At 40.6% G+C, this 21,669-nt stretch overlaps 1 protein-coding gene across 1 annotated transcript in view; it reads right to left on the bottom strand.

Annotated features, from left to right (window-relative positions):
- Nucleotides 1–3,883: 3,883 nt before the first annotated feature.
- IGF2R (insulin like growth factor 2 receptor) overlaps nucleotides 3,884–21,669 on the bottom strand; it is a 123,754-nt gene continuing 105,968 nt past the window's right edge. The window contains exons 45-48 of the mRNA XM_054970116.1: nucleotides 16,927–17,113; nucleotides 8,196–8,351; nucleotides 7,161–7,230; nucleotides 3,884–5,765 (exon numbers count right to left, since the gene is read on the bottom strand). Coding sequence (XP_054826091.1) covers nucleotides 5,370–5,765; nucleotides 7,161–7,230; nucleotides 8,196–8,351; nucleotides 16,927–17,113 — 809 coding nt within the window. The 3' untranslated portion in view covers nucleotides 3,884–5,369. The remainder of the gene's footprint in view (nucleotides 5,766–7,160; nucleotides 7,231–8,195; nucleotides 8,352–16,926; nucleotides 17,114–21,669) is intronic.

Below are 21,669 nucleotides of genomic sequence, written 5' to 3'. Positions count from 1 at the left end.
AAACTCTTCATTGATGCAAAGCCCATTAGATAAGAACCCCCAAATTTGTTGAATCTGCAGACATTTTTAGAATTTTGAGAAAGAGTTGTAGACCATACTGCAAAGTGACCATGACAGGTGCAGGGCTACTCATAAAATACAGGGAAGTTCCAAGTCAAGCATCTTCCTGTGTTAAGACAACACCTACTGGATTCTTCTGAAGTAACTCCCACACCAAGGAGTGAAAGAAAGTGCTGTGGGGAAGTGATGCCATTTAGTTTCAGTTTCCAAAGAAAGGGAAGGGCTTGCTCCTGTGTGGCCACAGGTTGTAGTTTCCAAGCTTAGAAACATTTATTTATGTTACACATAGTCCAACAATACAAGCAACAATTGGGACACGCAATAAACAATACAATAGACTATAGGTCGCAGAATATACATTCCTTTGCTTAAGTTGACACGTTTGTCAAGGATGAATGCAACATCTGGCTAGTCAATCATATGGTAGGGAGTGATCCAAAACTCACGCTCCCCGTACCATTCCAACTTTATTCCCAAAACTCAAGCAGCAAGTGAACACTCAGGAACACAGCAGCAGGCACCATGTTGGAGATCTGTGTCAGGCTGTATCCAATGTTCATTTTTCCTAGCAGAAGAATCTTTCCACCAGCAGAGGATAGGCATCTTTTGTCAATACCTTTCCCACTACAGACCAGCACATCACAGCCAGTGCTGTTCCAAGAGGTCTGACAAACTCAAGGGGTCCAAAAAGTTCCATTCTATGAGAAGTTCTTCAGATACTACTCAAAGCATTTTATACTATTTTCACAGGTTTCTGTTTAGTTTCTGTGGTTCCTGTAAATTATTAATTTAAATATGAATCAATATTGGTTAGATCAGAGTATTGGTTGAGAGCCAATATGGTGTAGTGGCTACAGTGTCACACCAGAATCTGGGAGACACAGGTTCGAATCCCCATTCTGCTGTGGAAGTTTCCTGGGTGGACTTTGTGCCAGTCGCACACATTCAGCCTAACCTACCTCACAAGGAAAGAAGAACACCGCAAGTCATTTTGGGTCATCATCGGGGATAAAGGCAGGGCATAAACGAATCAAACCTAACAATTATTATGAAATTGATTCTCTTCCACTCCCCCCCCCTAATTTATAGAGATGTATTTGAAATTAAAAGGAAGCTATTCAAGTCTTTAGAGATACTGGGACTGGAGCCCTCTTCATCACAGGCATACCAATCACACACAAACTAACTGAAACAAGAACCATTTCCAACCTCCTGTGTGAAAATGTTTTTATCAAGCGTAAGAGGAATTCATTTGGTGGGCACTAAATGGAAAGGTGAGAAACTGCTGCTATAGGTCCAGGCAGAAATGGCAAGATGCTTAAGGATGCTGAGCTTGCCACCCATTTATGGCATTTGCATTCTGGTTTTGGTACAGAGCCTTTTTCTTAGCTCATTGTGAGTAAATAAAATTCTGTATTTTTAATAGATTATCAAGTGGGCCATTTATATCTTATGGCCTTGAGCTAGAAATTGTGGCCTTCTTGTTGGATAAAAATTTTAATATTTGTGCTTGCCAAGAAATGATAAGATTCTCCTCCTGAAGCAGGCAGCTGTTACAGATAACCACCCAGCCCTATGCTTATATGTGCACTTTTGACTATTTACTGATAACTTGTCATCTCTAGCCATCTCCAATGTCACTCGTTATTACTGACCATTAGGATTTTGGCTGTTACTACTCTGTATTTCCTTTTAGTAAACATTACTAAAATCAGTAACTTTCAAAAACGGAAGGTCTACCCAACTAGTGTGAATGATGCATTGCAAAAAAATATCGCACATACCTGCTCTGGCTGGGCTGATAATTGTGCAGACAAGAAAAAGTGATTAAGGAGAGTTCCCTCAGCCCTAGCAATGGGTGCACACACGACTCCCAACACGGGAAGGGGATCTCTATAGTCCAGCTTTGACTGGACCTATGAGCTTATAGAGAGGGGGAATTGTTGCATCAGCTCCTCATTCGCTCTTCCCAGCGAGTTGATGTCTGGTCTTGCAGATGGTCACTGCTGTACATATCGATCTCTGGCCAGTAACTGTCCTCTTAATAACCTTAATTTCAGTATATCTGAACTGGGGATAATTTAGGCCAGGGTGATTACCATAATTAGCTAGAAATAGGGGTTGATTCCATTTATGTAGAACACAACACATGGAATAGTGACTCTTAAGGCAATATGACCCCATTACAATATGGTAAGACAATCAAGGGGTGGAAGTTAGAGAAGGTAAGGAGTCCAAAGCAAGAACATTCTACAGCAGCAGCTACTTGCTTTCTTTTGGGGCCCTTTAGAAGCCTTGTGCAGGGGCCTTGTGGAAATCTTCCTTACACCAGGCTGCGTCTTCTCCACTATATTAGGCTCAAATTCCCTGCTGTCATCACTCCAACACTTTCTTCTCTTCCACATGGAAAAGGCCATTATACAGTTTTTTTAAAAAAGATTTGAACAATATTGAAAGTAAAATATATATATATATAAAGGTGTATAAAAGCTAAGTTCACTATCTTGCCTGGATAATATTTGAGAGTTTGATAAGTTTACTGACTCCCTCCTATGGAGGGAAGATAAGCTGCATCATTACTAGAGTGGTGCAATTGGAAAGTTACCCTTTATAATCTTTTTACTATGCAATTACTTTAATATATTTTTAAATAAAATTCTTTATACAAAAAAACTTACCCATGATGATTAAATGATCTCATAAAGGTGAAGGAGATTCAGACATGTCATCAATTGTGTATCAAATTTCTCCCGTGCTATTAACAAGGCTCAAAATGATTTAGCTTCCTAAGTTATCTGTTCGGTATCCAATGAAAGAACATGAAATTACTGACCCACTGTAGAAGAGAATAATGCACAAAGATATCTTCCGCAGTAAGGCAAGCCTTAAAGATACCCTGTATTGCCAAAGCAGGAGAAATATGGGACTGATCAAGGCCTCAAATTACTAAACTTCGGTAAAGAAGCATCCTCTCCAAATCTTATTTTTTGCAACCCACAAAAGAAATACAGACCTTTTCCTCCTGCCCCATGGGAGAGAGCGAGTATGTGTGTGGCCCAACACTATGCAGTAAACTTCATGCTGGAAAGATATTTCAACAATCCTTGTCTCACCCACTGCACCACTCTGTATTCTGGGGCGCTTGAAAAAGTTCTGCGTCCAGGCAAAGCCTTGAGCAGGCACATTGCTGGGCACTACCACACAGGGCAATATGATGTCAGATGGTCCTCCTAATTTCATTTTGGGGCACTGAATTTTGAAGTCCTATTTCCTTTAGGCTACATCTGCATCTTTTAATTAAGGAAGTAGAAATCAGATATCTATACTAGGTATACTATATCTATACTAGCTATAGTATAATAGGAGATTGATGGGAGGTCACAAGGTAACCACCACCTCGTTTAGAGTGCTCTGAGCTCCTTGGAAGTAGCATGGGATAAGAATATATTAAGTGCCTGGAACCTCTTTTCTAAGGCTTACAGATGAACAATAACCCCCCTTTTCCATATTAGATGCTAATCTGTGAATATTCATCACTATACATGCTAGCTGGCCAGAAAAGCATCTTATATGCAGAATGTCTTTCCATTTCCTCTGAGCCACTAGAAGCAGCCCAGAGTACCTTATCAATAGAGACTGAATTCAGTGGAATTTCTCCAGAAAAGTTTTTAGTCTGATAGCATGTTAATGGTTTGCCAGATGCTACACCTCTGCAATCTGTGTAATTTAAAAATGCATTCTCCTCTTCCTGTTCAAAAGGAACATTATGAAGACATTTAACAGGATGAAAAACTACTTTTATCATTTACCAGTTCCTAGAAAATAACTTAATGTATCATTTATTGAAATTGTTTGAACACTTCATTACATTAAATCCGATTCCCCAATGGAAACCAATGTAAATAGGAAAGGTACAAATGAGGAAAAGCTTCTGGCCAGTACAAGTACTGGTACATAGTCTAAAGAACCTCTCTCATTGCCCTTGATACTTTTCAGAAACACTTGAGCAGGTGCCAACTGGTGCAGGAATAGCAAAATCTTAATTCAGCTTTTCTAAACTGTTTAATTACCATGGTTCCAACATGTAACAGTTTCTGGAACGTTCAGAGATATTACCCAAAGGGTTTGGATGGGTTTTTTTGTTTTTGTTTTGCCTACCATGATTCAAACAACCTAGTACTAAAAAGAGGCATGTGTTTCCGTGCAATTAAGGCTTCTGTGGCCCATGGCTTTAACCAGACCATAATCTCCCAGGGCAGTGAAGCTGATGTTATAGTGATTCATTCTATAGCTTGGTCTGGAACAAATGAATCCATATGGTGGGACTTCCAGCTTTATCTAGAAGGGCTACTTCCCAGAAGATGATGGGAGTGCTTCCCTCTGTGGCCACTTAAGCTGCACAAACACTCCAAAAGGAACTGCCCTCCAATCTCCCTTTGCAGCCTTCTAACACTCTGATGGAAAGAGCTGCACCAGTGAATTTCTGCCCTTTTAAGAATCACATGGAAGACTCAAGCTCATCTGAAAAGAGACCATATTTTTGCCCAACTACAGCTGAAGGAGATCCATGGACGTTTTAATAGCTTTTTAAAAAATACTGATGAAAGGATTCATGTGATCAGTACCAAAGAGAGATTCACCATGCAAAGAACAGCCACTGTTCTAGGCTAAAGCTCTAGAGATATGTACCTTTCAGTAAAAACAGTTTTCAAATCATAACAAGCCATTTTAAGTTAGGATACAGAAATCAAATTTACAGGCAAGTTTATCAGACCAGTTCCAAAATGTACATCAAACCAACCCGGCTGACACAGAGAAAACCCCTCGTCTCTACTTCATGTGGTAGGGAAGCCTCTAGAACAAATACCCTGCCTGCAGGAAGAACATGCTTCTTATTATTCCCATGAACCTGAGTAGTGAGAGCAATAAATTAAATAAAGGAGAGCGTTAAAATTCAAGTCTCATCTTGAATCTAGAAGTGAGAGTTCATTCAAATTTAATTCTACCCTTCAAAAACATTGTGTAGCGTTCACAATTTAAGGAAGGGGAGGGGAGGAGTGCAAATCCTGGCTTAGGAGACTTACCAAAATTTAGTTTACTGGATGCTAGAAATCCAGCAATCACTAAACAGATCATTGTAAACAACTAGGATTGACCATTTATCTCCCCCCACCCCCACCTCGAAACATTCCCTTACAAAAAGCCAGAAAAAAAAGTAACCGGCAGCTAAAGTCTTCATATTTGGTTGGAAGTGTTTTGCTGTCCCATTTCAATATATACATGGAATTTAGATCAGGCACAGTAAAGAGTTAAATGTTCAACAAGTCCTCATCACTGTCATCATGGAACGATGCTGTATTTGTCGAATTCTGCAGCTTTTGTTGGCCAAAAGTAGAGCTGCCTTTGCTTTTCTTGCCTCCATTAAGCACGACAGCATGATCACCTGCCCTCTGATGATGTGTGCTCCTGTGGGAGCCTTTGGACTGGAAGGCCTTGGCTGAATGAATCTTCACTTCTGGTATTGTCAGGACTTCATCCTCACTGTCCATGTCATCCACATGAAGGGACGGGAGGGTATCAGTTTTAACGGCTTTACTGGGAACATGGCCATTTTCTTTCCCTTCATTTTCCAACTTCTGATTCGGTGAAGCAATTTCCTCCATGAGCCACTCAATTTCACTCTCATTTACTTCTTCAGTATTTATCTGTCATGTTCAAGGGGTTACAGTTAGTAAACAACACTTTAAGGGCTTTCTACAGAATTGTTTAAAAGCAAGCTTACATTTTCCTTTTTTCTCCCTTTACTCTTTCTTTTCATAACAGCAAAACTGCTCCCTCAGCATACAGCAATTTATTAAAAATATGGTGAACCTGAACTGCCTCAATAAACTACTCTTCAGAGGAAACATGCACTCTGGGGGGGAGTGGGGTGGGGGGACTATTTTCACAGGCCTTGTGAAACACTAAGTCAGCAGCAGATGAAATTGGGGGGGGGGGGGTTTGAGAGGACTGATCACATACTCACACTTCCATAAGTGTCATGAGGAACTTGGACCAGGTTGTTACCCAGCTGAGAAAAGGCCTTACTTCAGTGAACGATCAACATCCAGTGCTACAAAGCTTTGCTGTGAACAATTAAAACAGCCTGCTTCTCTCAAGAGGCCCCACAAAGCAAAAACACAGCTAAAAGTGTGGGAGACGGGGAAATTGAATATTTTGAACTACTTTAAATTTGTTTTTGCTGTAAACTACTTTTGGAGCATTCTTGGTGAAAGGCACTCCATAAATATCATTAGACAAATGCTGAAACATGCATGTGTGTTTCTTAATAAAATTCTTCCCCTCTAGGGAAAGCAGTTAGTACAAACCACTAAAAAGCAATTTACTCTAAAGAAGTGGCATATAGCTCTCTGGACATCCATAGGAGTGATGCTTGTCAGATCAGGATGCTGTCCTGTTATACTGAAAGATTTTTGATATATAAGCATCTTCTCTTCATCTTTAACTTATACTTGTGAGCCTGAAAAGTAGCTCACAAGTCCCACATTTGTCTTACATGCCTTAAAAGTACAACCCATTTGCAGTGTGTTCTGGATAATTCTCTAAGGCCACTCATTTATTTAACCTGAAATTTGTTTATAGGATTTTTCTAGAGGGGGAAGGCATAGGGAGAGTAGAGAACTTTAACAACTGGATGTTCTAATAATCAAGCTTCAGATAACAGGGATTCTACTCAGGAGTTTTGGCAAAGTAAACTGATAAAGTGTCAGAATCACAGATTTAGAATGAACCTTCGAGGGCCAATGTCCATCTCAATGCAGGAATATGCAGCTACGGTATCTCTGAAAAAAGGCCATCCAGCCTTTGCTTAAGGACCCCAGTGATGAAGACCTTAGCGCTTTCAAGGCAGCCCCTTCCACTGCTGAACAGCTTTCAACATTAGGAAGTTTCTCCTAATATTTAGTTGAAAACCACTTCCTTTCCCCCCATAAGTATGTCTATAGAAGTCCTTTATACTTCATACACCTGCTTACAGTACATTACTTCTCTGCTTAAGGTAGTAAAACCTAGAATACATATATAAACATGGGAACAATTACCTTTGAATACTTATAGGAAACATTTGATGTCCTCCAACAGCAGCTGACAAGCTTTTGCTTTACTGTTTCCCTATAAACAGAGAGAATGTTACACATCCAGCTGTATATTCATTCAGCTCCATTAATTAGTCAATCTATCAGCTAAAATCAGCTTCAGATTTTATGAAGAGCACTGAGTATACATGCATGAGTCACATTTCTACTATCCTGAAAGAGGGCTTGTTGGACTTCCAAATGAGGCAACTGCTCGGAGAAGCCTCCTCCACCACTCAAAGAGTTAGATCCCACAGAGACTTTCCACGAACAAAATGGAGGGGGGTGATTTTTGCTGATTTCCTTCTCCTATGGCAGACCTTTAATTCTGTTTCTGGAAGTCCTCTGTTGCCAGGATCAGCATTTCAGGGAGCATTTGGGGCTGTGGCAGGAGAGGGAAGTTGCACTCCAGAGATGGAAATCCCATTATGTCCAAAGAAATTACCAGAGGACCCAACTCAGTGTCCCACCAACAATCTTGTTCCCAAAGTGAAAAGAAACTTGCATAGGGAAAATGTGGAAGTTGCATCCTTAATCATGAACCTGAGATTCCCCTTTATACAATTTCCCACTCGAATTTTACATGTAGTAAAATTGTAGCAGGGGGTGGTCCAGGAAAAAAAATCACAGAGGTAGGTTGATGGTTGAGCAAGAAGACAAGGAAGTATAGTCACAACAGAAGGCATAAAGGTCACACTGAGGGAAGGATGCAGGTAGCATAGGTTTACTAAGGATGCACCTCTATGGCACCTTTTCTGATAGCTGAAGAAAGTGTAGCCATTACAGAAGACAGATCTTTTTGCATTAGGGGTATTTGGTGCTGCCGTGTGTACCACAATTGCCATGGCAATTGTGTTAGTCTGTATGGACGAGCAATCAGCATCTAGTTGAATGGTTCTCACAGGCCTCTTCTTAGAAATACCCTAAGCAATGTAAGGTGGGGGAAAAGGACCAGGAAGTCATGCCAAAAATAAAATCCCTACAAATCTTTCTCTGCCTTACCTCCTCTCTTTTTTGTAAAGCAAAAGGACCACTAAACAGGCTGTAAGAATCACAAGAAGCAAACTCAGCACTGCACCAACTGCTTGGCTTCTTCCTGAAAGGCCTTTATGGAAATGATCTTCTGCATAGTCTTTGCTGTTTGTATCCTCAGGATTCCTGAAGCCAGAAAATGAAACAGTACTGAGGTTATATAGGGAGGCAACAGTGCCTGAGAAACTTTTTAACTGATTATATACAATGTGAGGGAACAGGCTGTCAAGCTGCTTGTTGTGCAACGTGCGGAGAAAATGGACCATTGAAGCGGTATGATAATGTTCACACTGGTGGCTTAACCCTCTGTTTAGAGCTAGCCAGCAAAACTCTGTTCTTTTAACCAGACCCATTAACATATCCTGCACCATAGCTTTCAATGAGGCAACTTAATGTTCATTACAGATGCCAGGTTAATTCCAATGGACTCATTTTTACACTAGGGTTGACCTCAGATTTAAAGGGACACAAACCAGGAAGAACCCGACCAAAATGTAATCTGTGAAAATGTTTGAAGTCAGTGGTTCTTAAGCTTTATGCCAAGGGGACTCCATCAACAGAGTTTTGTTTTTATATAGGCTTCATTTGATACTTACAAATCTTTGTATCAAAGGGAAGTGAAATGGTAGATCAGGAGCAGTCACAGTTTATCGAAGAGCAACTTTCTGTCAGCTTAATATACTACAGAATGACAGCAAAACTACAGTCTCCACTGACAGGGTTGCCACTAAAATTTTATTTTTCATTCCCCTGACTTTCCCTGACCAACATTTGTCAATTTTCCTGACCACCATTCAAATATAACCACAAGTTAAAAAATGAATAGGTTGTGTTGCATGAATGCAAGGCTTAATGAAATGTTCCACTCTACAACTACACAAGTCTCAACTGCAAAAATATTTGTCAAAGTAAGAGATTTAATACCAGCTTCTTTCAACATTAACTGCAGCAACATCTGTTTTGCAACTGCACCAAAAATTACACCAAGATACAAACTTCAAGTAAACTCTGAATGCTAACAAATGACATAACATTTTTGTTATTGTTTTAAAGGTACACTAAAAATTATATAAATGTTCTATCTAAAATGGTTTCTCTGAAGCCACATTACGAAACGTATAGTTTTGAAATAGCAGTAGTAAGTTAGAAATTAGAATACAAGTAATCTGTTTTTAAAGAATGAAGATCTAAGATATAAAACTATCACGTCTACAGTTTTCTCTTTTTATTTTGTAACTCTTTTAGTTCCTCATCAATTGTTTCCTTTCCCATTTCGGCTTCTTCTCTCAGTCTTTTTTTAGCATTTTCAAGATGTTTAATTTGTCCCTCAAGTTTCTTCTTTCTTCTGAATTTCTTCTTGTTGCTTATGGTGTTCAGCCTCCAAGTGCTCTGTCTAGTGTGCATGAGCATGCCTGACTGACTGCAACAGATTCCTATCAATTACAACAGATTCAAGTCCTCCACAGTTCAAGACAGCATTGTAAACCTGACCTTGGCAGACAACAGTTTCTTCATGCAAGTTCTCAATTAACATTGACTTATTAACTGAAAATCCACTTTCAACAGAAGCATTACCATGAGACAGGATAAGGCAGTGTTTTTCAACCTTTTTTGTGCAAAGGCACACTTTTTTCATGTAAAAAATCACGAGGCACACCACCATTAGAAAATGTTAAAAAAATTTAACTCTGTGCCTATATTGACTATATATAAAGTAATTCTCTTGAATAGGAATCAAATAAACACAAAGAAATTATTTTATAATTACTTTATTATGAAATAATAATACATTATTTTATAATTGTTCATATTTCTGTTTACTTATTATCAAAATGGACACAAAAGAAATCAAATAAACACAAAGAAATTTTCTGATTACTTATTCAGTGCGAAACCTGGGCCTGTTTGGCTGGACACAAAGATGATATTCTGGCAGGAATCGAAGAAAGACACACACGTAGCTCTTCGTCAACAGCTCTCAGTCTCTCTCTGTCTTTAGTTTTCACAGCAATCAGGCTTGAAAAGCTCATCTCACACAGATATTTAGTGGAAAATGGGAGCAATGTCAAAATAGCTTTGTTTGCCAGAACGGGGAACTCCTTGGCAGTATCCAACCAAAAATTGTCCAAAGGTAGATCAGCAAATCTTAGCTTGAAACCACGATTTTGTCTCAGTTCAGTTAGTTCCTCCTGCTCCTGTAAAGTCATGTCCTTTCCACCAACTGATGCTGAGCTATAGGGGTCCCTAACCCAGTCAAGGCATTCAGTGGAGACTGAAGAGAAATAAAATGACAACTTCTCCTCGAGAGTTTTTAAATGTTTAACTATTATCTCACACAGTGCAGCAGTGTGAACACCTTGCCATTGCTTGGTGAGTGTGAACATTTCAAGATTGCCACTTTCCACGTGTTGATGCCAGAGTTGCACCTTTGAACGGAATCCATTTATTTTATCTGTACTTGTAAGCAGGTTTTCATTTCGGCCTTGCATTCGTGTGTTCAGTTCATTCAGATGATGAAAAATATCTGCCAGGTATGCCAGCCTTGCACACCACTCATCACTTGCAAGCAGCTTTGCGTAATCTGACCTCTCATTTGTCAGAAACACTTTAACTTCCTCCCGCAGCTCATACACACGAACCAAGACCTTGCCACGCGCCAACCACCGGACCTCCGTATGAAACAGCAAGGTTTTATGCTTCGCTCCCATCTCCTCATACAAAGCTGCAAACATGCAACTTTTCACGGGTTGTGACTTTACAAAGTTTACCATGCGCACAACATCATCCAACACAGGAACTAGGTCTGCTGGTAAAGTCTTGGCTACGAGGGCCTCACGGTGTAAAAAACAATGCGTAACAATCACATCTGGATTTCTTTCCTTCACTCTGCTCACAAAGCCTTTGGTGCGCCCGACCATGGCTGCAGCTCCATCGGTGCAGACACTTGTGCAGTTTTCCCACTTAAGTCCTCCTTGTTCAAGGTATTCTGATGTGACCCGAAAAATTTCTTCTCCTGTTGTTTTTTCTGGCAATGCCTTGCAAAAAAAGAAGTTTTCTCTAATTGCATCACCATCCACAAAACGCACATTGGCCAAGAGTTGAGCATGTCCACTGATATCAGTAGACTCGTCAAGTTGCAATGCAAATTTCTCACTGATACGGATCTTTTCCAAAACCACACTTTCGATGTCTGCAGACATGTCATTAATACGTCTGGAAATTGTGTTGTCTGAGAGAGGGAATTTGGCTATTTCCTTAGCTGCTTCAGGTCCGAGCATCTCCTCTACAATAGCTTTGCAGGCGGGAAGTATTAATTTCTCTGCCACAGTGTGCGACTTTTTTGACTTGGCTATAAGTTCAGCAACTTGATAGCTAGCTTTAAGAGCTCTTTCATTTACCTTTGTGGTTTTTCTCATGAAAGTTGCCTGTTTCTCCGTGTTTTCACGCAGGCGAACAAAAAAGTCCGCATTCTTGTTTTGAAGTGAAGGGTGTTTCGTTTGGAGATGGCGTTTAAGTTTACTTGGGACCATAGCACTGTTAGATAGCTTTTCACCACACACCACGCACCGTGGAGTTGGTTTCTTTGCATCTCCGGTGAAAGTAAATCCAAATGAAATATAGCTTTCGCTATATTGCCTTGTGCCAGAGAATTTGCTTGAGCTAACCATCTTTGCTTTCTTTTGATCCCCACTCATACTTGGGCTCTCATCTTGCTCCGAATTTTGTTCAGAGTCCAGTTCTTTCCTTTTCAAAAACTTGTCCATCACTGCAGTATCTGCTCCTGTCTCACTGTCACTCAGTACTTACTGCGCTTGTCTCCTCCAGATAGCCGCTGTCCGTCACACTCAGCGCTCTTCTGCTCATGTCTCCTCCAGATCCATCACTCAGCGCTCTTCTGTGCTGCGTCCGCGATAATCCTCCAGAGTCCAGATCCATCGGCGCTCTTCTGCGCATCGGCGATCTACTGCGATGTCTCCTCCTGTCTATTTGAATCTAATGATTGGTCTATTTGTGAGCCGAAGCCGCATGTTACGGATGAAATTGGAATTTTTCCCACGGCACACCAGACAATGTCTCACGGCACACTAGTGTGCCGCGGCACAGTGGTTGAAAAACGCTGGGATAAGGCACATTTTGACAACAGTCCACAGGTCTGAGAAACTTTTGTTGGACATCAAAATACCACTGTAAAACGTATCCAGTCCAACTTCATCATTTTGTTTCGCAACATATGCTTGAAATTGAGCCTTGAAATCATTGTGGGCTGCTGTGGTTAAAGTAGTGTATTGTTGCTTTGATTTTTCCGCTACTGTGTCATTGATCTGACTTGCTGCATGTAGAGCTTCAAGAACAGCCCCTATTCTGGTGATTCCAAGATTCGGCTTGTATAAAATGATAGTAGGATCTAATGCTGATAGGCCACGCACCATCTTGAAGTTCAAAGGACTTCTCTCAATCAACTTTTCAACAAAAGCTACTACCATGTTTTGACACCCAGGGCCTAAGCAAAACTCAGCCACTTGATGTTCACTCTGTTTAGTTTCTTTCAACAGCTTCTTTGCTGCAAAGCCAATGTCAACCTTGCTTCTGTCAAGCAAGTTCTCAGACAGTTTCACGTCAATTGTTAACAACTGGGAACCAGAGGTGCCAATGGTTTTTGGTTTTGAAACCTTTGCAGAAATGGCTCATAATCTCCAGCAATCCTTTTCATGAAAGCCATTTTGCACTTCATGAGTGGATCTAGCATTGCAGCTTTTATACAAATTGCAGGTTTACTGTGGGGGAGTTTTGCTTCTTCCACATACTTCTTGATGTTGTCAAAAACAGTCATAGCTCTATCAAGGCACTTAACATTCTCCAACCACCTAGTGGAGCAAAACTTCAGGGAAAATAGTGGGCTTCCAGTCATAGCAGTGTATGCCAGTCCAGTCATAGCAGTGATGCCCTCCTAGCTGGGGAATCTTTGAACAGATAATACATATTGCACAAGACTGAATTCAGGTCCCATTTCACTGCTTGCAATCCTGTTTTAAAAGACCCATGTACAACATGAAGGCTACAAGTTCCAAAGTCAATCAGTTCTTTTCCTTCTTCTTTACAGTCAAGGTTGGTTTTAATTTCTTCTTTTAGTTTTCTCAGAAAAAGGTGATTTACATTTGGCCCATCCATAGATACTTGTAGTAATTTTGCAACTGATAAAGAAGACATGCCTTCTTGAAACTTCTGAAGAAGGTCTTCAGCAGTAGCAGTTTGAAGAAAAACACTGGTTAGATACCGTGTAGAAACTTTATGACAGTAATCATCCCAAAAACGAACCACTAAATCCATCTGTCCCTTTTGAACCACCATATTCAAAGCTTCATCAAAACAGATAACAAATGTTTGGCATTGTTTCAGCTGTTTCAGTAAAAAATCGGAGAAATATGGTGCCTAGCCAAAAGCAACAACATACATTGTTTTTGTTTTTCCAAGATGAAACTGTTGACCTATCTGGCTATCTGAGAACATGCGTCTGAATAACTCACTGATGTTGTTACAAGAGTTAAATGACATCTTCTTCATCACCAGTTGCAAAGCCCACAGGCACTCTGCTGTCCTGACACAGTCCTTGATTACATAGGCAGCCATACTAGTTTGTGTGGTGGGTAATTCTTTGCCATTTTCATCACTCTGATCATGTTTTCCAGTTTTCGCAGGGGCTGTCTCTTCACCCTCTCTGGTTTTACTATCTGAACTTGTACTTGGCTTTGAACCTAAACATACTGCGATGGACTGTTGACTTGATTTAATTTTCAGGTTCTTCTGATGTAATGTTCCTTGTGCATGAGACTCCACAGCTCTAATTCCCATATTACTTAGTTCAAAGGTTTTGTAGCACACTTTACAATAACCTTTGCATTTGTCTCCAGCATGGAATGAAGTCAGGATGAAGTTTGAAATCCAGCCACTGCATATTAAAAACTGTCCTCTTAGAAGCCATCAAAATGTGGTTTCAGATACAGCTGTGCACAGAACCACCTGCCTCACACCAAGATGTTAACAGATTTGTTTCTGGCAAGTAGGAACTTTCCAAAGCTGGGAAAGTTTCACTTTCACTTTCCAGTTCCAGAAAGTGTAATGAGCAGATCGGCAGCAAGAAAGGAGGTGGAGTTTCTGCAATCTAGAGAAGCAGACAACCCTCATTTGCAACCTTTATGCATGGGAGAAGTCAGGAAAGAGGGTGAGAGACCTAGTACTATGTAAACTCCAGCAGGAACAAGCAATCACATTTGCAAAATTTACGGATTCGTTTTCGTTTTCGCAGCCATGTCGGATGCTCCTCTCGGCAGGTCCGAGAGGAAGCGGCCGAGCCGCCTGACCGGGCGGCTGATCTGCAAAGGTTAGCCCCCAGACTCTCAGGCAGGGAGTCTGAGTCCGGGACGTGGCGGGAAGAGCCCTCTGACAGATCGAGGCAGGGGGTAAATCGCCCGTTTGTCCCTATGGAGGCCGGCAGACGAGCGCGGCACCCAGTGTGCTGCCGGGCTATGGAAAACGGCAAGGAGCAGGATTAGGCGAAAGCCTGCAAGTAAGCGAATCCCTTCTGTTACTACAAGCGCATGTGAGGAGTGGTGGGGTCTGAAGGTTAGAAGACTCGGATTTTTCCCCCCTCATAGAGTCTCGGAAGATTGGCGGTTCCCCCCCCCCCTAAAATGGCAGCGAAAAAGCAGAGTCCTTCTCTTGGCAAGTCAGTTACGGCGGCCTTGCAGAGGGGCGAGACGCTTGAGGAACTGGTTAAAAGAGCGGTTATGGAAGCCATAAAACCCTTTGTTGACAAGCTGAATGAAACAGATCAAAGGGTGGGCTTAATTGAAAGCGATGTGAAAGCCATTAAAGAAGCAGCGGGGGGGGGGGCAGAGAAGTCTGCCCGGGAAAGTGCGTCACTTACGAGAGCAGCGAACAGGGAATTAAAGTTGGTGGAAAATCAGCTGATCGGATTGCAAGTGGAGCGAACACAAACCATTTTGCGTCTCCAGAACGTTAAAGAGGAGGAAAAAGAGGATTTATGGGATCTCACCTCGGAACTTTTAGTGACACCCGCGAGGGCAACTAAAGAAGAAGTGAAAAGCGCCATTTTGGGAGTCCGTCGGGCATCTTCAAAATATGCAACGAAGCGGCAGCTGCCTCACGAGATTGTTATCGAGTTTTCATCTAGGAGGGTCCGGGACAGTATCCTATATAATTCATACAATGCGGAATTGGACTTTCTGGGAAATAAAGTCAAGATATTGAAGGACGTTCCATTTTTAGTGCGGAAGAAAAGATTTAAGTACAAGATGTTGGCAGCTCTCTTGAGGGAACGGGATATAAAGTACAAATGGCTACTCCCGGAAGGAATCGGGTTTAGTTATAAAGATCAAGCTCACAAGATTAATTCGGAAGATCAGCTAAGGGATTTTGTGGATAAAAATCCAGAATTTGGACCAGACACCAAGCAAAGAGAAGAGGATCCGAAGCCTGAAGGGAGGGGGGAGGCAATGAGCGCTCTGGCGGTAGCTGCGCAGAGGGAATTGCGCCCGAGGCCCAGGGGAGGGAAAAAGTTAATTTGAACTGTAATTTGTAATTTGTATGATCAACCACTCCGTCACTATTTTATTAAGCTATTTTTTACTATGGCAGTATGAAGGGAAAGCATTGAAATGTAGTGTTTAGTGTTTGTAGGTCACCTTCCCCTTTTTTCCACCCCTCCTTCCCTTTCTCTTTTTTCTCCCTTCTTTCCCATCCCTTGTGCTATTGTAGTCTTTTGTAGTTACTGTCTTGTAGGTTATGTATGTATGCAGTAGTTTTGTATGTTAGATATTGAAAAATAAAAAATATAAAAAAAAAACATTTGCAAAATTTACTTTGCATGGTGCAGAGTAGAAAGTGCTAGTTGTCCAACAGCGGCAAAACTCATTTGCAACTCTGTGCTGGGTTTAGCAGGAGACAAAATGTCCATTCCATACACAAGCATGACCCTAAAACAAGCTTATCTTTATATGTAAGTTAAATGCAGTTCTAGCAGGTAGGGATGAAAACAGTTAGATGTTTGACGTTTGTATATTGCTAAACGTTTAAACTAGCTTTGCTTTGCAAATGCTACAGGCAGACCTTGGAAATCATGCAGGGACAGAGCTCAACAAACACATTAGGCTGCTTGCTGGGAGCTGAGAAAAAGGTGGAGCTGGGAAAGGGCCTCATTAACTTTTACTTGTATTCTGCTACTTCTCTATTCCTGCTGCCACAAGAACAGATCATGCTCTTGCAGTGGCAGGTCAAAAATCCACTGCTTGAATATATTTTAATCACAATTTCCCTGACTTTAGACCAATTTCCCTGACTTCCCCTGGCCAATTTCCATTTCCCTGACTTTCCAGAAAGTGGCAACCCTGACTGAGTTTCCCCATTAAGTGTTGGCTATGATAAGAATACAAGAGCAGCCCTGCTGGATCAGACCAATGATACATCTAGTCCAGCAAGCTGTTTCACACAGTGGCCATCCAGTTGCCCTGAAGGGCCCACCAAAAGGGCATACAAGCCAAGGCCCTCCCCTGATGTTGCCTCCCAGCACTGCATTCCAGAGGTTTAGTCCCTCTGAATCTGGAGGTTCCTTTCACATTCCACTGCAAGCCGTAAACTTCCAATGTGGACCTGGAAGGTTATCAGAAAGAAAAGTTTCACTTACGCTAGTGGGCAGACTGCTGAGGTGTACCAGGTGAACAAGTATTGGCAGTCTGATGACTCATGAAGGAATTCAGGGATGCCTTCATTGGCCTGCTGGTTGCAATGGAAGAAAATAGTCGAGGACGCGAACTTTGTATCATCTCTACCACATTTGGAGTTGGAAGACAGCACAACATCCAAATCATCATCTACAAAAGAAGGGAAGACAGATGATTTCACCACAAACTGAACAACTGCAACAAGTTCACATTTTCATCTATTATACTGAAGACTGAAAACTGACAGAAGAGACAAAGTCAAGTTACTGCTACTATGTTTTGATTGGATCATCCAACCCAATCAAATATACTTCTTCTGAATTTCAGGTAACTGAAGCGCTAGTCGGACAATTCATCACCAGCTGGGAGTGGTCTACACCCCCGCCCCAGATTAGATTTACTCTTTTGCCTGGACCTTGTTTTCACTAATATTTTGCACAGTAATGTAGTACAGCTATCCCTTGAACCTCCCACCCTAACTTTGTAATAATATTCTACCAGCCCCAACCTCTTCTGTTCATGCCTCTATTTGGCTACTGGGGGACAACAGTCTGTGCACCTGACAAAGAGCTGTGGGCCCACATGCACTTACAATTGTTAGTCATTAAAGATGCCACAAAACTCTTTGAAATTGCCACAAACACAGACACAGACACACACACATACACGAGGTCTTTCAGAACTTTTTTTTTTAAACTTGAGAATTGCTAGAAAACTACAGCCCAGTTACAATTTATCTACTGCCACACTCTACTAGCTGCAATAAAGCTTCCAGCCTCTAGCTCTTTTTGTTGTGGAGATGGGAAATCAGAAGCAAGGAGGTACTGACAACAGATAGTTAACATTATTGTGGTGTAATGATCCAGCAACTGCATGTTTTATAAAAGCCTGAAAAACCTCTAAAGAAGGGTGTGTGGTGGTGGTGGAAGAACAGCAGCCAGGCAAAGAAAATACAGCATTATGGGCAGGACTTTCAAAAAGGCACTCCTTGCTGTCCACACTGTGTGCAAAGATATTTTTTCTGCAATTTTCCAAAAAGACAATAAATCACCATTTGTTGCATACAATGCCCATGGAACTTATTGTATGTATGTCTGACAACTTGACCCATGAGAGTAAGGATATCTGAACACAGCAGCTGCACCAGACTGAAGAAATTGCAGGCTCCTATTGTAAAGCATTTTATGACCTTGGGACACTCAGATAAGGAACTTTAGTTCTGGGTCATAGAAAAACTGCAACTGCACTCTTCTTAACCGCTTCAGAAGAAAGGGAGACGTTCTGGATCTTCACGTTGGAAACCCTGGTACCAAAGAATCTGAATAAAGATATTGATTGTGTGTTTGAAGGAAATACTTTTCAGGATCAGAATTTTTTTTTTTTGCTATATTATCTATGGTATGGTTGGCTGCCATATAACTCTATGGGCTGATGCAATCTTCTGTCAGGCTCTGCTGATCACCTCACTGTCCTTTTTTTATTACTGCACCATGTTCACCCTCCCCCCTTCAAAGTAAATAGAAGGGTTGACTGGATTGTTTCATTTCTGGTCATGGCTTAGCACTCCATCTTTGATTGACAGTTTCTGACCTGGCCTAAGGAGGTAAATATTTTAATCTAATTTTTAAAAATTAGGTATACTTTTAAAAAACAGATTTTGGATTTAGATTCCTTTAGCATTATTTCTTATATGTATTTTAAGATTCATGGGCAAAAGAAAGATCTTTCATTTGGATGTGTTGTCCATACTGCACTTTAAGTTGTTTTGTAGGAGGAATTGAATAAATTTACTCCACGGCTTTTTTTATAAAACATCCTTGTGAGAGTAATTTTATTTATTATAATCATATGTACTTTACACTTTCATTAGTTTTGGTCCCCACGAAATACTAGACAATAATAATTTTTCCCCTTTTTCTCATTTTAAGTCAATTTTGTGCAAGGTGTGATGGGAGTGCACTTGAAAGCAGGTTTCCTAAGTGCAGCAGTCAGAGAGCTGGGAGGGAAAGAGTTAACTCTTGCTTGGAACAGAGAGCTTGAGTGACAGGCTGCTCCCTCCTCTCTGATCACTCAGTTGACAGTGGGTTTCTTAAGGGATTTGGGGGAGTTTTGTGAACAAGTCTGACAGGGAATCATAGGGTGGAAGGGACTTCTAGGGTCATCTAGTCCAACCCCTTAAGGGGGGGTGGACTAGATGAAGGTCAGACAGGTTCCCCTCCGGTGAGAGGGAAGAGAAATCTTCCACCTTAGCTGTAGCATTACTATTCTGAAGAATAATTCTGTTTAAGAATTCTTAGTATAAGTGTCAGCAGAAGCTGAAGACCACTTGACCTAGACACCATAGAACTGGGAGTGTGTTTTGGCAAGGAGGATTGGGAGGTAGGTTGAGACTCCCTTTCAAGCCAAAAGAGGAAGGGTTATATCTTCTTAGGAGAAGATTAGCTCCTGCTCAGATGTTAAAGGGGGTTTGGCTCTGAGGAGGACTCTGCATCTGTTGTGAAGGGCAAACAGTTTTTAAACTAACTTCAGGAAACCTCAGCTGTCATAGTTAACTTTGTGAATTGTTGCTGTAACTAAAGTATTAAGTAAAACACCTCTCACTGCTAAGAACCAAGAATATAAGAAACAAAGCTTCAAGGAAACTATTTTGCCTGTTATTCAAATATAGTCTGTACTACCCACAAGATTTTACCTGAGCACTTCCATTCCCTGACTACTATTATTCGATCCCTGCCTGTAAAATAAAATTGTTATTTCTTTTGAATGTTATACAGTCTCCAGTGCCATTTCAAAAAAAGGGAGCGGGCTCCTGCTTTTCTGCATCATGTTCCTGTGCTGGGCTAATAAGCCAAAATTATATCTGACTGTTAGTGTGGGACAAACATACTTTCATTCCACAAAGATTAACATGTTACTTGAGGGCTACTCACCCAAAGGAGAAAAACTGAATTTTGGCGGGAAAATCTGCTTCACAGTGGGGGAGTGAAAGGGGGGGGGGGTCTGTCATAAAGGGTCAGGGATTTTGGGGTTGATGAGGTTCTTGGTATGAATATACACCAACTGAGGAAGGTCTTTGGGCCAAAATGCATCTGGTTCTGGTTCTATACATATGGGTATAAAATGTACTAACATACCTGCTTATGTGTGAACTTGTGTGTATATAACAAGGGTATAGTACTTGTATGTTGATGTTTTTTTTAAAAAAAAATTTTTATTGGTGAGTTTAAATTCCCAAATTTAATACATACATTCCCTTCATATCTAATTAGTTCTGTTCCCTACCCTTCCCCCCCTATTGCCTTCCAACAGCTTTCCAACCCTTACCCCCTATTTTTACTTAATTCTATTTCGCTTATGTTTTTCTACAACACATAGATCATAATATCTCTTACTCTAAGCATATTCTAATTCTTTTAAACATATACTCTATCGAATATACTATCAATATAGTATTTGTTATATACTATTTCATACAATATAACGTAGCATGCATTGTAATATAATTTATCATAACATCCCAATATAGTATGTAGTATAATATACTAGCACCATACTATATTATACTATACTAGCACTAGTATATTATCTATGGTGTATAGTATAAATTTTCTAATATATCCATAAAATTAGCTTAGATTATTATAGTTAAATTTCCCCCTTAATGGTAAAGTCACTTCCCTCCTCCATTTACAACACCGCCCTTTAGAAATTCTCAAACTGCCACAGTTCTCCTTTCACATCCCATTTTTTCTCTAAATATTGTTTCAATTTCCCCCAGTCAGCAATATATTGCCCTAGGTCAAGATCTTTAAGCTTCCTTGTCATTTTGTCCATTTCTGCCATGTACAGCAATTTGTAAATCCAATCTTCTACAGTTGGTATTTCTTGTACTTTCCACTTCTGCGCGTACAAAAGTCTTGCCGCTGTAGTCATGTAAAATAGCAATGTTCTATTCTGCATTGGAACATCTTCCATCCCCAAGTTCAGTAGCAACAATTCTGGGTTCTTATTTATTTGGATTTGTAAAATCTCATTAATTACTTCAGTTATATCTCCCCAATATTGCTTAGCTACTTCACAAGTCCACCACATATGGTACAATGATCCTTCATGCTTTTTGCATTTCCAGCATTTGTCTGACATATTCGTATTCCCTAGCGCAATTTTCTTTGGTGTTAAGTACCACCTATAGATCATTTTGTATACATTCTTTTTAATATTCGTACAAGTTGAAATCTTCAGTGTATTTTTCCACAGGTGTTCCCACGCCTCCATTGTTATCTCTTTATGAAATAAAGAAATAAATAACAGTAATGTATGCATGCCCACTTCACCATCTGGGTTTTAACTGTTTCATCCTCCGTATACCATTTCAGAAGTAATTTATAAATCTTAGATATTTCTTTCTTGCCTTCTTGTAACATCACTTCTTCTAGTTCAGAATTTTCCATTCTTATACCTCCTTTTAAGCAGCCCGAGTTATAAAGATCTCTGATCTGTCTATATTGAAACCATCCATAACAAGGAGACAACTCTTCTTCTGTTTTTACTCTTAGCGTTGAGTGTTGTACTTGTGTTATCTCCTTGTAGGTTAGACGTTGCTGCTCATTGTCGACAGTTCTCGGATCTATTACTTCATACGGAACCACCCATGAAGGAATTCCATCTTCCATGTAAACCTTGTATTTTTTCCAGACTGTGAAGAG

Source organism: Eublepharis macularius, chromosome 1 (assembly GCF_028583425.1).
Source record: "Eublepharis macularius isolate TG4126 chromosome 1, MPM_Emac_v1.0, whole genome shotgun sequence".
NCBI classification, from domain to species: domain Eukaryota; kingdom Metazoa; phylum Chordata; class Lepidosauria; order Squamata; family Eublepharidae; genus Eublepharis; species Eublepharis macularius.
This window is presented reverse-complemented; position numbering and strand designations above follow the sequence as displayed.